The sequence below is a fragment of the Perna viridis genome, chromosome 15 (genome assembly GCF_037379345.1).
Source record: "Perna viridis isolate PV_CMFRI_1.1 ecotype Kerala chromosome 15, ASM3737934v1, whole genome shotgun sequence".
NCBI lineage: Eukaryota > Metazoa > Mollusca > Bivalvia > Mytilida > Mytilidae > Perna > Perna viridis.
In genome coordinates this window covers 2,704,601-2,722,385 of record NC_142459.1, presented here as the reverse complement: position 1 = coordinate 2,722,385, position 17,785 = coordinate 2,704,601, and the positions used below count along the sequence as shown (strand labels likewise).

The window sequence follows — 17,785 nt, the reverse complement described above, 5'->3', positions numbered from 1 at the left end:
ATTACTACAGAGAACAAAACCATTCCTACAATCATCATATTTCAAAGATTACAAATATATTTAAGATTAAATATAATAGGCATTATATAATAATCATATTATTTATGAAATAATTCATATCGGTTACGGGTTTGTACTCATTCACATATGGACTCAAAATGTATCTAAATACATTAAAAGGTATAATGCATTAAAATACAATACTGTTCAGAAAAATAATTTATTTTGTTAATAATAGTATTTTGTTATCGATTGCGTTTATAGTCATTCATTGCAAACTGATGTTTAGATTAATGAGTTCAATCCATAATATGAAAATAAGAAATCCATGGCAAAAACAAACGATGCAGAAGCCAATTTGCACGTGGTACTTTAAACAAGTAACAGTAAAAATTCATAACCAAGACATATTACATATCATCTATAACAATCCTGCGAACGCATGAAGGTATTCTTACATGTCCAAATATTACCACATACAATTGCGCTAACCCGTTTCGCAATTTAAACATGTAAATGTACTTACCTCTCTCAAAATTAACCTTCGAAATTGTACTTAACTGACCAATAAAAACGATATGAAAGTGAACTCAACTGTCACTAAATTGACACGTGAAATTATGCTCGACTTACTAACAATTACGACATGAAGTGTACTCACCTGTCTCTAAATTTACACGAGACGACATGCTCGGCTAATTCATAATTACGATATGAAAGTGTACTCGCCTGTTTCACAATTAACACCTGTATATCCAGGTATACAAAGACATCTATACATGTGAATATGGTAAATGCATGTTGCATTATTCTGACATGGACTGGATGCACATTCGTTTATATCTACAAAGATTAAAATTATTCCAGCAAACAATTGTTATTGTCGTTAAATGATATGTTTGGAATACTCGAATGCAAAGAAACCAATGTGTAGTTCAAATTATCATAAGCAAATTCCATCTAATAGACCGACAAGGACTACTTAAATAGTTTAATACTAGGCTAATGGAGACCATTGGTAGGGTAAAACCAATCTTAGTTGAACGGCATTCAGTGGCAACTATCGCTATTATCTTCTTATGATTGACATGAAAGTGTCCACTTTTCGTTAAGGAATGTTATTTCTGAAAACCGGGCACATCGTTGGCAAAATCTATCATTCTAGACTTTATTTTTCAAATAAGTTCTTGTTATGGGTCTGTTAAAACATGAGAAGCAAGTTTTTTTTCTTTTAATTAGTTTGGACAAGAAGAATATTTCTGGTTTAATGCCTATATTCTTTCTATTGGAAAAATTCCTCCTACATTATTCATTTTATATAATCATCATGTACAGAATTATATACTGTAAAAGTATTATTTTTCGTGGGTCTAATGGAAAGGCTTAACCACGAATTTAAGAATCCAAATATTTACACCAGGTCTAGAACTTTGCTTTTCACCTATGACACTGTTGCCTTGTGCTTTAGATATGCGTATTCCGAAGGATGCTAACCAGCTTCGTTAAGCTGAATTGGTGTAATAAAATAGCCCCTTGCGGGTCCGCATTTCAAAAGAATAGACCCACATCAACGTTAAGCTTGTCGTAAGAGGCGATTAAATAGTTACAGAACCCTCCTGTGGCATTCTATCGCAGTAGGGACCATTGGGCTCCTCCGCAGGAGGCTAATTTATCAGACTCTACCCAACTTCCCCTATTTCCAGTGGCAATCACAATTTGCCGATCCCATTTTTCATTTCATCATCATTCCATGTTCATTTTATCATCCATTCCATATTAATCGCCTGGATATAGCTGAAATATTGCTGCTCGGGCGTTAAACCCAATCAATCAATCTCATAAAATGATCATGCATACATCAAAGATTGAAGTGTATTACATAAAAACAATTGTGAAAGAATTTTCATTTTACAATTGTGTAAAGTAGCCGCAAAATATCATTGTATGTCAATGCGAAGTTTTAATGTTGTTCTAACATCTATTTAAGGACCTTTAATTACCACTGACATCAAACAATTTTTAAATAAAGTCTTAGCATGTGTTGCTATTTTAGAAGAGCATTGACAGATAGCCAGTTTGTCTTTGTTTACAGCGTAATAAAAAAACAGTTGTAACCATTCACAGTTGATTGCAACTATTAAAAGTAACTAAAATATTTTCAAGAAAATCATTAGTTTTGATTTCACTAGTGTTGATATTGCTGTTTTTAATAGGTTTTTCTGAAGTGATCACATAATAATACATTGTAGATGAACATTTCATCTTACAGATAAATCCAAAAGAGCAGAAAGCAACATTTTCGAATTTTTAAATGCAAAATCCATGAATTTAAGAATTCACGAACCAACACAGTTTCATGAAACCACGATAATTGTAACCCACGAATAAAAATACCTTCACAGTAGAGCTCCCTATTAGGGTTATTGTTTTATTTCGTCTATGCACATCTCAATCCACAACTATAATAAAGTTTCTAGATTTCTAACATGGTTCACAATTAGATCTGTTCTTAAACATGGTATTACTTGAACACTTACTTATTTGACAATTTGGACCAGACAATCTAAGGCAAGCAGTTACACGTGTATTTGTTGACACCATCATGACAGGTTCCATTATTCTGACATGGTATGCTTAAGCACTAATCAACATCTGTAAAATATTAAGCACACATTAGCAAAACTCAAAACTCTATAGCTCCGTGCAGGTCCGGGTGTTAAAAGAATAGGCCCGCAGCAGCGCTAAGCTTGTCGTAAAAGGCGACTAAATAGTGCTCAGAACCCTAGCCGGGGGTTAGGGCGCTCTGCCCACAGAGCAACTGGGATGTGTGCCCCAGGTGGTGGAATGGGGTACCCCTGGTGTGTTACATGCTGGGGTTGTCAGGCTATAATACGGAAAACCTGACCGCAAACCATAGTGGTGCACCGTGTTGGGAAAGATGCCACGTTCCTCGCACGTTAAAGAACCCTACTGTGGTATTCTCCCGGAGTAGGAACCATAGTGTTCCGCCACAGGAGGCTAAATTACCCGACCCTACCCACCTCTCCCTATTTCCAGTGGCAGTCAAAATTTGTCGACCCCATTGTTCTTGTGTCCCATCCCTTTTTCATTTCATCATCATTTCGTGTTCATTTCATCATCAATTTCATGTTCATCGTCTGAATATAGCTGAAATATTGCTACTCGGACGTTAAACCCCAACAAACAAAACTATATAATTAAAGGATAAATAGGGAAAACAGACAACAAGGAACATAAAATAACCAAAAAAGCAGGTTTAAAGAAACAGAGTCCTCTGCTTTCCCAGAAATACCCGTCGTGTGAATCTATCTAACGTAAACCAATTTCACCTTCTTTCATTTTATACGTAACAGGCACGTGTCAGGTTTTGTCTGTAGATACTTTAATGTTAAGTCAATGAGCCTGTGTAAGGTATATCTTTACCATGTAGGATATGGACAGAACAAACGATTTTTCCTCGCGCAGTGTAAAATAAATGAGAATATTCAACACAAACTGTAGCTGACGATCCTTTCATTTTGGTGGTATCTTGAAATGTATGAGTAATGGCTTTTACCAAATCTTTGTCGTTTAGTTCCACATACTTGGAGCCCAGTGCAGGTCCGGGTGTTAAAAGAATAGGCCTGCAGCATTGCTAAGCTTGTCGTAAAAGGCGACTAAATAGTGCTCAGAAACCTAGCCGGGGGCTAGGCGCTCTGCCCACAGAGCAACTGGGATGTGTGCCCCAGGTGATGGAATGGGGTACCCCTGGCGTGTTACATGCTGGGGTTGTCAGACTATAATACGGAAAACCTGACCGCAAACCATAGTGGTGCACCGTGTTGGGAAAGATGCCACGTTCCTCGCACGTTAAAGAACCCTGCTGTGGTATTCGATAGGAGTAGGAACCTTTGCGCTCCGCCACAGGAGGCTAAATTGCCCGACCTTACCCATCCCCCTTTTTCCAGTGGCAATCAAAATTTGTCGACCCTATTATCCTCGTGACCCATCTTTTTTTCTCATTTCATGTTCATTTTATCATCCATTTCATGTTCATCGTCTGAATATAGCTGAAATATTGCTGCTCGGACGTTAAACCCCAACAAACAAACAAACAAAATCCACATACTTGGTAAGATTAATCAAGCAAAGAAAGATTCTAGCGGAAAAGACAAGACACTGAAAACAGACACACACAAGACAGAACATAAAATAACCAACATAAAACATACAATGTGACGTATGAGCAATATTCGTATGCTTAATTTAGTTCAAGGTATAAATTCGAATCAAGATTTTTTGTAGTTGATAAAAGAGCATAAAAACTGCCTTTGTATGCATGAATAAAGTTAGAATTTGAGGCAATTAAAGGAATTTTAACCAATGGACAAATACTACAAGTAGTTTACCTGTCTGACAGTTACTACCAGTAAAATCCGAGGGACATGAACATGTATACATATTGATGCCATCATGACAGCTTCCACCGATTCTACAAGGTTGACTTAAACAGTCATCTATATCTTAATCAAAAGTAAAAAAAAATAATATCAGTAAGTTAATCACATCAAAGACAGTTTAGAAATTTTGTTGATTTAAAATTCGTAACGAAAAGATACTGTAAAACATGTCTATATCGAACCACTTTTGGACAAATGAATTGGTTCCGTTTCCCAAAGTTTTAAATACACGTGATTAAAAATTACACTAAGATAAGTGTCTGGTATAGAAAGGTTTAAGGATTATTCACAGTTCAGTTAAGTCAGATTTCTCTTTTTATTAAATATACAGGAAAAGATTATGAATTTGTATTACATGAAAAAGATCTCACTATTGAACACTATAAAGTAAAGAAAAAACAACAGAAAAAAGAAGGCAAGTCCATCATACGGGTAATTTTCGCTGGTGTCACATATTGCAATTTACTCAGGTCCGAGTGTTAAAAGAATAGGCCTGCAGCAGCGCTAAGCTTGTCGTATAAGGCAACTAAATAGTGCTCAGAAACCTAGCCGGGGGTTAGGCGCTCTGCCCACAGAGCAACTGGGATGTGTGCCCCAGGTGGTGGAATGGGGTTACCCTGGCATGTTACATGCTGGGGTTGTCAGGCTATAATACGGAAAACCTGACTGCAAACCATAGTGGTGCACCGTGTTGGGAAAGATGCCACGTTCCTCGCACGTTAAAGAACCCTGCTGTGGTATTCGATAGGAGTAGGAACCTTTGCGCTCCGCCACAGGAGGCTAAATTGCTCGACCTTACCCACTTCCCCTTGTTCCAGTGGCAATCAAAATTTGTCGACCCTATTATCCTTGTGACCAATCCTTTTTTTTTTTTCATTTCATGTTCATTTTATCATCCATTTCATGTTCATTGTCTGAATATAGCTGAAATATTGCTGCTCGGACGTTAAACCCCAACAAACAAACAAACAGCAATTTACTGTATGAACAGCGGTGCTAAATTTCGTAGTCTTTATTTTTCGTGTCCTCAGATCTTTTGGAATTGAAATTATTGTTAACAATCTGGACTTAAGTTTGGAGAGCTTTTATTTTTACGACTTCTGATGCATCACGGATTAGCCAATTTAGAACCTCGCGAAATTTCCTGCTATATTGTGCATGTACTTGTCGCACGGTATACTGCTTAGAATGCAAATGAACCCATCTCACTTTCAATTTTTCTAGGTCATGATACTATACTTACCTGTCTCACAATCAACACCTGTATAACCAGATATACAGTGACATCTATACATATCAATTTTGTCGACACACGTTGCATTATTTTGGCAGGGACTGGACGTACATTCATTTATATCTGAAAAAAAAAACGAATGAAAGTAAAAGAGTAATCAATGGAACCAATGTTATAGCGGTAATCAAAAGAATGTCATCCAGGGACAAAGACCAGACATGGAAAACAGACATGTACAACAAAGACCATAAAGTAACTAAAATCATCCATACAAAGTAACAAAAACAAAATTACACATGCATTTGTAAAAGGACATCTATCTAATCGATTGAACTATCAATCGCCACAAAACTTCAGTTCGAGAAAACTGTTAACGTTCATTGCAAATCTTATCAAATGCTTAAGAGTTTATCATTCTAAAAATATATTCAGCTCTTTAAACTTTCATAATAAATTGTGATGTCAAAGCCAGAATTAATGTGATACAGTTTTATGATATAAATAATATACATTACAATTTGACAGGTCAGGAAAAAAGTCCAATATCTATATTTAGAACAGTTAGAACCCAGAACACCGGAGATGTGGCTTTATTGATATATAATATCAACATATGCTAAACATACCTATTTGACAGTTTGACCCAGTATAATCTGGGATACAGTTACATGTATATCTGCCGACACCATCATGGCATGTTCCGGTGTTCTGACATGGATGGCTTAAACACTCATTAATATCTGTGAGATGTATATATAATTCTTTTCTAATTGATGTTGATCTTGGTAATAAAATATGCTGACCAAAACTAGCCAATTTCTACCCAACCAATTTAAACATAGGATGACAAAGGAAAGGAGATACCTGTAAATTTCGATTCAAAACAAGGTGCAAAAAATTTAATGCAGAATGTCTTTTTTCTGTTTAATTTAGGTCTGCTTTGTCCAACAAAAATATATTATTGTTTTAATTCAAATAGTTTTTTATCCAATATATTAATTTATTTTCATTCCATGATTAAAATATTCCTAATTGTACATAGTATATTAATCACAAAACTATTAAATACTGTTTAAACGATTGCTGTCTAAACTTTTTATGAATATTACATAAATCCTACAAACGCATACCTCTGTCACAATTTGTTCCAGCATATTCCCTGCTACAAGAGCATCTATAGCTATTGATACCATCATGGCACTTTCCATGCTGGCAAGGATGGCTTACGCATTCTTGAATATCTATAATTATGTATAAATGTTATTAACTTAAACTAATTTAAATCTGTTAAATTTATTATGTAATAAATATAAAATATACTGGTATCAAAGCAATGTCACGTTTGTTGCATATTGTGGTTCAATATTTGATAGTGACTACCAGGGCATGTTACTTTAACAAATAAAGGTGTGTAATAAAGTGATGGAAAGTAATTAATGACAACGGGTAGTTTATGTTGAAATGACGTAATCATAGAATTTAATATCAAAATATCTTCAACTAAATTTTAAAAGTCAATAGACCGTGACTAGGGATGAATACACAAGTATTGTATTAGTAAAACACTTTTTCTACTTTCATTGTGACTCTCAGATGTTTATTAAATACAAAACAGAAGTTAAACCAAGATGCTGAGTTTATCCAGTGGTAGGTGGGACATGAGAAATAATTTGTTTTATCCTGACATACCAATATATTACATAGTTTTTGGCACTTTCAACATCAACCCAGTGCGGGTCCGGGTGTCAAAAGAACAGACCGGCTGCAGCGTTTAACTTTTCGTAAAAGGTGACTAAATAGTTCTCAGAAACCAGGCCGGAGGGCTAGTGCGCTCTGTCCACAGAGCAACTGGGTTATGTGCCCGAAGTGGTGGAATGGGGCACCCCTGGCATATTTTATGCTGGGGTCGTCAGGCCATAATACAGAAAACCTAATTGCAAACCATAGTTGTGCAACATGTTGGAAGAGGTGTCACGCTCCTCGCACGTTAAAGAAAACTTATGTGGCATTCTGGAGTAGGAACCATTGGGCTCCGTCAAAGGAAGCTAAATTGCCCGACCCTGCCCGCCGCTCCTTATTTTCAGTGGCAATCAAAGTTTCTCGACCCCATTATCCTTGTGTCCCGCCCCATTTTTATTTCTTCATCATTTCATGTTCACTTTATCATCTATTTTAGTTCATCACCTAAATATGGCTAAAATATTGCTGCTCAGGCGTTAAACTCCTACAACCAAAAAATCAATTTTTTGTCTCTTTTATATATTGCAATTATACGTACCCATTTCACAGTTAACACCCGTGTATCCCGGTTTACACTAGCATCTATACATATTGATATGGTCGACGCATGTTCCATTCTTCTTGCAAGGACTTGATACACATTCATTTATATCTGTATAAAAACATTTTATTTATTTAATTAGAAAGGCGTTCAAAAAAATTACAATACTTTACTTGTTCATCATTCCACAAAAAATTCATAAATCACTGCGTTATATATTTCATGAAGAATGATAAGATAGCTTTTTTGGTAAGTAACAATCGAGATTTAATCAAGATATCAATTTTGACATCTTGAGGGGAATTCAATATTCAGCTTAAATGAAAGAATAAGACAATATTGAATTTTTTTTTAATTCTGTTGTTGTTTTTGGTTTAGTTTTTTTAAATATAAATGGTATCATACTTGCGCAAGGATTTTATTCCAGTATTGTATTATTATAAACATTTACAGGCTGTCCTGCTTGAACTAATCAAAGATACATTAACACATAATATTCGGAACTTTCGAGCACACTATATTATTTAAGTTACTTGCATTTTTTTTAAACGGTCCCTTTGGAACTGAACACCAGAGAAAACTTGGGATGGGATCCATTATCGTAAGCAGTTGCTAAACAAACCTATTTGGCAGTTGGAACCAGTAAAACCCGCAATACAGTTACACGTATATTTGCCAACGCCATCATGGTATGTTCCGTTGTTCTGACATGGATGGCTTAAACACTCATTAATATCTGGGAGAAAAAATCGTAAATCAAATTAACGGATGGAAATCATTTATTGAGATTTAAAATATGTGTAGACATCTAACACAGTCCTAGAGAGAGAAGTTGATAACCAAATGAAGCCTAAAATAAGTATTGTATCTTAGGTTGACATTTGTTAATTACCAATAAAAAGATGCTGCTACCACTCTCTCCAAAGAAGAAATTGTGGAAAACCATAAATCTGTGATGTCCTCTTTTGGTCTCTCTACCACGAACGATGATTGTGATTTACCGTCTATGTACTAGATTCCTAAACTCCACAAGCATCCATACAAACAACGTTTCATAGCTGGATCTGCAAAATGTACCACCAAACCTCTTTCAAAACTTTTAACTTCTATACTCACAACTGTAAAAGAGGGTCTGCAGTCCTACCACAACACTTGTTACTCCCGTAGTGGTATTAATTCAATGTGGATCCTGAAAAATTCGAAAGATCTTTTGGAGACAATCAGTTCAAGACTATTATCTGAATATAATAGCATGAAAACCTGTAATTTTTCAATACTGTATACTTCTATTCCCCATACTCAGTTAAAATCCCGACTTAAAAACATTATACATCGTTGTTTTTCCAAAAAAGGTGGTACACCTAGATACAAATATATAGTTCTTGGTAGAGATTCCTCATAATTTGTCAGAAATAATTCCAAATCATCTTCCAAATATACAGAGGAAGATGTTTACAAAATGCTGGAATTTTTAATCGACAACATATTTGTCCAGTGTGGTGGACGTGTTTTTCAACAAACGGTCGGCATTTCAATCGATGGTAAAGGAAAACTATTGACCAAACTTTACGACAAACGTGATGACTTTTCATTCAGAATTGTCAACTTTCCTTTCATCTGTGGCAACATCCCTTCGGCTCCTACGTATGGAGTGTTCATATCACAACTCATACGTTATGCCAGAGCTTGCCAAGGCTTCGCAGACTTTTTGTATCGCACTAGAACTCTAACAAATAGGCTTCTGGAACAGGGTTATGTTGCTACAAGATTGAAGTCATCACTACAGAAGTTTTTTGGTCGTCATCATGAACTCGTGGATCGTTATGGTGTATCCATCAGCACCACGAAAACTGCTTTATTCAACGGGTTATAGTTTTCCTTTCCTCGTTTGTCTACCCCGGACTTGACTTTTTATGAGCAACTCGGCGGGTGTTTCTAGAAAAGCAGAAGACGCTTACCCTAACAATGCACCTGGTCCATGCTCCCAGTTTTAAGTGGAGTCCGAGTTGCTCATTTACTTTTGTTATTTGTATGTATGATTTTAGTTACTTTATGTTTTTTGTTGTGTATGTATGTTTTCCATGTCTGGTCTTTGTCCCTGGATTACATTCTTTTGATTACCGCTATAACCTTGGTTTCCTTGATTACTCTTTCAGTATAGAACGAAAATTGATTATAACCATACTATTTGTTTGATTGTTAGAGTTTAACGTCCGAGCAGCAATATTTCAGCTATATTCAGACGATGAAAATGAAATGGATGATAAAATGAACATGAAATGATGAAATGAAAAAGGGATGGGACACAAGGGCAATGGGGTCGACAAATTCCGATTGCCACTGGAAATAGGGAAGGATGGGTAGGGTCGGGCAGAGCCCTATGGTTCCTACTCCGGGAGAATACCACAGTAGGGTTCTTTAACGTGCGAGGAACGTGGCATCTTTCCCAACACGGTGCACCACTATAGTTTGCGGTCAGGTTTCCATATTATAACCTGACAACCCCAGCATGTAACACACCAGGGGTACCCCCCATTCCACTGCCTGGAGCACACATCCCAGTTGCTCTGTGGGGAGAGCGCCCTAGCCCCCGGGTAGGGTTCTGAGCACTATTTAGTCGTCTTTTACGACAAGCTTTGCGCTGCTGCAGGCCTATTCTTTTAACACCCGAACCTTGTTTATTAAATGTTGCTATAATTAATATAGATTGTGTTATTACATGCTACGAGCTACTCGTTTACTTAGGTCTCAATTATTTTTATTTACAGATTGTGAAACATTTTGCAATAGTCCGAAAATGAATTTCATTTTGATTAAAATGGGAAAATGAAGCTTTAATAATTTAAGGCAATAAAGTTTTCATTTTATATCTTTTGGTATACAATTTTTAAAAGTAGTAAGACGCTTCCTGATTGGATAAAACAATGACCATCATCTCTTAGACAAAATGTTATTATGTAACTCTGATGTCATCATTTTTTGATGATTGTCTCGTTAAATTTTTGATACATAAATTGTATTATAAGAAATGAATATTATATAGTTTCGGTCTATAAAGAAATAGACAAAGTACGTGGTGTACAAATACGCTGGTTATTGTCAAGTGTGCACAACGGGTATTGAGATTGTTACAAATAGACCCCAAAAATGTACCAGTTATTCCTGTAGTATCAAATTTGACATGAACCAAACAACAAATACCCAACAATACGCTATAGAATAACTTTGATATTATAAACTAATTTCTCGTTCTAATGAATAGGTTATTATGTTATGTTACTATGTATATATTACTTTGTTTTTATGCTCTTTGTTGTGTGTGTCTTATTTTTTATATGAACATGGTATCAGAAGAGAGATTTTTTTTTAAAACAAATCAAAAACGAAACAGACTGAAGAAGTGAAGACATGTTGTGTTGGCGAGTTAAAAAAAACACTTACTAACTTGACAAAGTCGTCCAGTATATCCTGGCTTACAAGCACACAAGAAACCATTTATTTTATCATGACAATCACCTGCATTATGACATGGGTTGCTGATGCATTCATTTATATCTAAAAATAGAATTTATTCTTAATAGTGTTTTGACCTGTGTGATATTAAACAAAATGAGTCACCTTATCAATTTTAGAATAGAAGATGACCGAGAATTTGAATTTGAACATTAAGTTCAGCATTGATCAAAAGTTAATATTTTCTGAGCATTTTCTATGTTTTCTTAAAATATTAGTTTAAATTACTATAAATATAATAAATAGTAAGAGGTACAACATAAAATTAAAGTTTTAATAACATGAAATTATATTGGTAAGTCCTCCTTGTAGTAGCTTATTATATGATAGTGGTATTTGAATAACAACGACCTTTGCCAGAAAAATATTCGCAAAAAATCGAAGGTATACCATTTAAATGCCAATATCCGAAAGAATCGGGCAGTGGGTGAAAGATATTTTGAAAGATTAATTTAATATTTGAACTATTAGAATCAAGAGAAAAGACGAAATTTACCATATCATTTTGGTAAATTGAGTTATTATTTCATTGAGATTTATTGAACATGAACATTCCAGGGGCAGATAACTTCCACTTCTTTTTTAACATTCCATTGAAAAATTTCTGAGCAAATTAAGTAATGCAGAGCTCAAATAATGGTCTTTTTAAAGCATCCTTAGGTAAAATTGTATTGTCAGTTCGGTGGATTCTTGACATGCATGATTCTGATTTTTTTCATTTTGTCTGATTCTTACAAAACATTTACTAAAGTGCCAATAAAAGGAATGACACAATGTTTGTAAGCTGCACATTTTTTTTTATGTTTATTACTTAAGGGTCCGCTAAAATCAAAATCAAGGACATTATTTATCAAATATTTCTATTTATAATTTTAAGAGTGTCTTTGATAAATTCCAAAAACTTTACTAAATTCTTCTAAAAGGTTACCAAAAGTAACGGATGCATAAGCATAGTTCATTGTTTATAAAACATGTTATTACAGATTGATTTTTTCAAACACTATTAGCGTAAACATATTTTTAAAATAAGTTTATTACTTTACCATGATGTTTTAATGCAACTATTATGTACCCTTGACATCTATAACAGTGCATGTAGCCACTGATTTGGAAATGATGATTTGATTTAATGATACTTTTATATCTTATGATTATTGGATTTGGGATTTCCTAGACCATAACATAATCTATAATAATTTATCAAATGTCGAAGAAATGACCATTGTTTTAAGCAAATCAAAGTACGCTTATTCTGTACAATAAATTTAGGATAAGGATAACCTGAAATTCAGTCGTTAAATCTGACTTTTAAAAACTGTACTTCATCTTACAGATAAATTGTTTACATTTTTGTTGTTTGCGAATTAAAGAAGTTTTAAAATATTTATCCAACATTTAGCATGTGGTTTTTAGTATTGAATGACACAGCAAGATACATACATCAACGTTTCAAAGCAGCATTTAATAAAAAGTTGAAATAATAAATGAAAACAAAAAATGTCGTATATATTGACTTTAATGGATAACAGACGTTGTTTATACACAGCGATCATAATTCCATGCGTAGAAAAACACATCAAAAGAAAATGTGAAACAAAAAAAAAAGTTGCCGAAAACCTATAGGTCTAATAATGATCCTATTCTGACAACTTACATATTATTTCCACTAAACTAGTGGAAAGGTTGACAATTAACAATAAACTAATGTAACAAAACACATTATTATGATTAAAACTTTAGTGAAGGCATATCCGCGTTCACCCAAAATGTAATACTAACACTTAGACCTATTTACTTGATTTACAGACAACAGCAACCATATATCTTCATTTAATTTGATCGATTCCTTACCAGTTTCACAGAGATGTCCACTATATCCAGCAAGACAAGTACAATTAAATGCATCAACAAGATCCAAACATGATCCACCATGTCTACAGGTTGTTTTTATTTAACTTTTCATTAAAGACAGTAAAACCTGTTTTAACCGAATCCTGATAAACAAATATTTTGAAGATGTTACAAATAAATACAAATGTTGTCTTAACCGAGGTTAACCGAGTACATTAAATAAAGGGTGATAACAAAATAAATGATCAAATCTAGACAAATATAGTCAGTATAACATTTGGCAGTATCGTGGCAAAAAACCTTAAAGTTGGAAAACCTCCGCAATGTTCCGTTTTGTTACAAGCATTTCAAAATGAAAGGTGAGTAAAACAAGGTTTTAGAGCGCGCCTAACCTCCTACTACCACTACGGATCATAATTTCCTGTATATTTCAACACAGATAGGCAGCATCAAGTTACCACCAATCTAATTGGTAAAATCAGTAGTCAAAATAGAAGATATGAACAATAACTAAGTGAAAATAAAAACAATTATATATATAAAAAAACATTATGTAAATCCCAGCCACGAATTTCAAAAAGTCTTAAACTTTGTTTGGAATTAAACATAGAATAATTCTCTCCCTGTTAATTGAAGGGTCAGTTTAAACAGGATTCACAATACAATGTCAAGGTACACTTTTAATTCTGTCAAAAAGTCAATTGAATATTATCGTACCTGTTAGAAATATCTTCTTTATACGTCTATGTTCACCTTTGAAAATAAATATCAACATTTCAAAACATGTCTGTTGTAAATGACAGTATCCAATCTATGATTTGTTGTCTTAATAACATTTTCTTTTATAAAATTGTCTGTTAGAATGAAAGAGAAAATGTAAAAGAAGACAAAAAAGATTGAAATGAATTAACCTATTTCACAATGAACTCCAGTGTAACCAGCCTGGCAAGTGCACGTGTACCCATTTATTTTATCGTGGCAGATAGACAAATGCTGACATGGACTACTGGAACATTCAATGATATCTGAGAAAAACATATGCAGTATAATATGATGTATAACAATAATTTTGTAGTCAAATGTTCATAAATAAATAAATAATTTAATATCCATCTAAAATAAAATCAAAACATAATTGTTTAGATACATATATCACACGAATAAAGCAAATAAAAGTAGATAAAAGCAATCGCAAAAATAATCAAATAAAAAAATAATCAATTACTAATTTGACAATTATGACCAGCAAATCCAGGTGAACAGGAACATGTATATGTATCGACGCCATCATGGCACGTTACATTATGTTTACAGGGGTGTGAAGCACATTCGTTTATATCTAAAATATGACAAAACTGTCGTCAATGTTCTATTATGATTACAGGGATGTGGAGCACGTTAGTTAATATCAAATTATGACAAAAAGTCTGCCAATGTTTACGAGTTTACAATAAGCACATTGAAAATAAAGTATTTAAGAATTTTAGATATCTTGTCATTTAAGTATATGACAATAGTAAAATATAGGTTTTTTTTACCAATTCTGTCTGCAGTCATTTCATTGTAAGTTGATTACAGTATATTTAACACAGTTAAAATGAAATGTAATGTATTGTATTCAATTGTGATTTAAAGTGCATAAGAAATGCAATACCAGATTCACAAAGGCTTCCAGTATAACCATCTGGACAAATGCACGAATACTTCGCAATTTCATCGTGACATTTCCCGCCATTTTTACAATGGTTGTGTAAACATTCGTTTATATCTGCAAAGTACGAATACATTTTCCAATTAATTTTTTATTTTAATTTTTTGAATAAAATAAAACAAACAAATGTGAAGAGAAAAAGCAAGAAGACGGGAACAGATCAGATAAATATTCAGAGGACATAGAAAGTAAACACAGAAACCACAACATTATAAATACCATAATTTGATTAAAATAATAGACATTGAACTGAGGAACAATTGATATATCAGATTTGTTTTGTAAATTATGAGTTTGAATAAAATACATTTTCATATTTTCAACGATCTAAGTGTATGCTTTTTTAAGATTTGTCATGTATTATGTTGCAGGCTAGGTTTGTTTCAATTTCAATCTTCAATACCTGAGTTTCATGTAATCTCGAAATACGTCTCCATAATACATAATACAAATGTGTGAGATAAGTGAATCACTTATAGATGTTTGATATTTGTTGTATTTACTTTAAAAGGTACCGGTGCTCACATGTTCCCCATTTCTGTTTATACTCTCTTCTGTTTGTGAGAATTTTATTTATTTAATGACAAATATTGGAGACAGTATAATTATTTCACAATATTTATGTATAGGGATTTAAGCATGTGGGTCCTCATGAACAGTGAGGAAACCAACGTGAATTTTCTTATGAAAACGATTTAATGTTTAATTACAAAGTTCAGACATTGACAACAAACATATACAACAAAGAACATAAAGTAACTAAAATCATACATACAAGGTAACAAAAACTGGGAGTATGGACCAGGTGCACCGGTAGGGTAAGCGTCCTCTGCTTTTTCTAGAACCAACCGCCGAGCTGCTCATAAAAAGTCAAGTCCGGGGTAGACGAAAGAAGACACAGATGTAATATCCACAAACTACGTGTATAATCGGGACAGGTTATGTATAGCATATGAATTGCAGTGTAGCTTGGGTTGCTATTTTTTTTCTTTTTTTGTGCGTTTTTTTTTTTTTTGGTTATTTCATTGCGTTGTGTTGGGTGTGTTTATTTTATCTGTCAATTCGTTATGCCTAAAATATATTGTTTTGATTTCCACTCAAATCTTGGTTCTCCTGATTATCTGACAGATTATTTATACCAAGAGGATTTAATCCGGTTTTTGAATGTTGAAATAACTCAAATACATCAAAATAAAGACTTATAGTCGTAGCTTGTTCTTGTTACAAAAGTTATCTTTTAACGAAATCTTATTTTTATTTCGACAAAACTATTGTTCCCATGTATGTGCGATAAATTGATGAGCTCTGTCGTAATTGAGATATAAATATTGACAGAATACTTATGACAGTCTCTCCTCCAATGAAAACACGCACTTGTCTGACACCGAGTCCCTGCATATCCTGGGACACAACTACAGGTGTACTTGTTTATACCATCATGACATGTCCGTGGTTTTTACAAGGATGATGTGCGCATTCATTTATATCTACAAATATGTACTAACTAAAATAAACAACTTTGTGAGGTAAGCAGTGACTTCATTTTTTTTGTATTTATCGTTGGCTACAATATAGTATTGTATACTTAGGTAGAACTCGTCGGAGGTGGATTTGGGTTGCTATTTTAATAACTTTGTTTTTTAGTGCTCCTTGTATACAACTTCTTTCTAAATCTTGACAGTCTTCAGTATCGTTTTCCAGTGAGAGTTTACATATTTAAACACGAGTAGGGCATACCGAAATTTGCAATTCTAATATGATTGGTAATTTGTTCCTGTTTGTTTGTTTTTGTTTTTTGTTTTTGTTTTTGTTTTGTTTTTTGCTTTTTTGCTTTGCTTTTCTTCTTTGCATGAAACATATGTTCATAGGCATTTGAAGTTAATGTTTCAAGCTTATCTGCCTTGTCAGGATATTTAGAATGTTCAACCTTGTATAGTGAACATGAACATATATTCGTAATTTTTGCGGTTGGCAGATCAGCATAAATTATACCCGCGAAAAGGTTTTTTGAAATGTACAACTTATTGGGTTACACCCTCAACTGTATAACTCACTCGTTTGACACTGTGTTCCTCCATATCCCGGGATACAACTACAGGTGTATTTGTTAATTCTATCATGACATGTCCCGTGGTTTTTACAGGGATGATGTGCACATTCATTTATATTTACAAATTTGGTAATACCGTAATAAAGAACGTATAGGAAACAGACAATGAATCTGCTGTTTTTTTTCAAAATAATGCTAGATTTTTCCATTAACTCTATAGGTAAATTGAACACACGCAATTTTGTTTTTGTTCTAAAATTTCTTAATAATTCTATTTCTAAAAATTGCGTTTTTGATTCTAATACAAAATTGTGTCAATTGTTTTTAACCTGTTACGCGTGTTAGTGTGTTTACGCGTCGTGGTTGAGATTATTTTGACACATAAAAAAATCCATACACTAATTCCATAAATGGAAAACTTACTAGTTTGACATTGAGTCCCTCCATCACCCAGGGCACAACTACAGGAGTATTTGTTGATTCCATCATGGCAGTTCCGGTGGTTTTTACAGGGATTAGATGCACATTCATTTGTATGTACAATACGGTAAAACCATATAAAGATAACGTGTATTACAATGTTTCAGTGAAACCTGTCTAAACCGAAATCCTTTAGGACGGTTAAGCACGTAGACCTTAAGTAAGGGACATAACTCTTGAAATCAGTGACATGTTTTAATCATAT

The 17,785-nt window shown here is 33.8% G+C and overlaps 1 protein-coding gene and 2 long non-coding RNA genes across 3 annotated transcripts; all 3 read right to left on the bottom strand.

Moving 5' to 3' along the window:
- Positions 1-512: 512 nt before the first annotated feature.
- Positions 513-8,086, bottom strand: LOC148596516 (uncharacterized). Its single transcript, XM_088563708.1, has 6 exons — positions 7,973-8,086; positions 6,825-6,935; positions 5,704-5,817; positions 4,410-4,523; positions 2,538-2,652; positions 513-843 (listed from the first exon to the last, which is right to left on the bottom strand). Exons 1-5 carry the CDS (start codon positions 7,974-7,976, stop codon positions 2,642-2,644), a joined length of 354 nt encoding a protein of 117 aa, XP_088419834.1. The 5' UTR covers positions 7,977-8,086; the 3' UTR covers positions 513-843; positions 2,538-2,641.
- Positions 8,087-8,520: 434 nt separating this feature from the next.
- On the bottom strand, positions 8,521-11,523 carry LOC148596515 (uncharacterized). The gene is made up of 3 exons (XR_015919115.1): positions 11,417-11,523; positions 8,868-9,039; positions 8,521-8,711 (listed from the first exon to the last, which is right to left on the bottom strand). It is a non-coding gene; the product is annotated as an uncharacterized LOC148596515 (long non-coding RNA).
- A 1,387-nt stretch (positions 11,524-12,910) lies between these two features.
- LOC148596514 (uncharacterized) lies at positions 12,911-17,778 on the bottom strand. Its single transcript, XR_015919114.1, has 3 exons — positions 17,524-17,778; positions 15,826-16,537; positions 12,911-15,107 (listed from the first exon to the last, which is right to left on the bottom strand). It is a non-coding gene; the product is annotated as an uncharacterized LOC148596514 (long non-coding RNA).
- Positions 17,779-17,785: the final 7 nt, after the last annotated feature.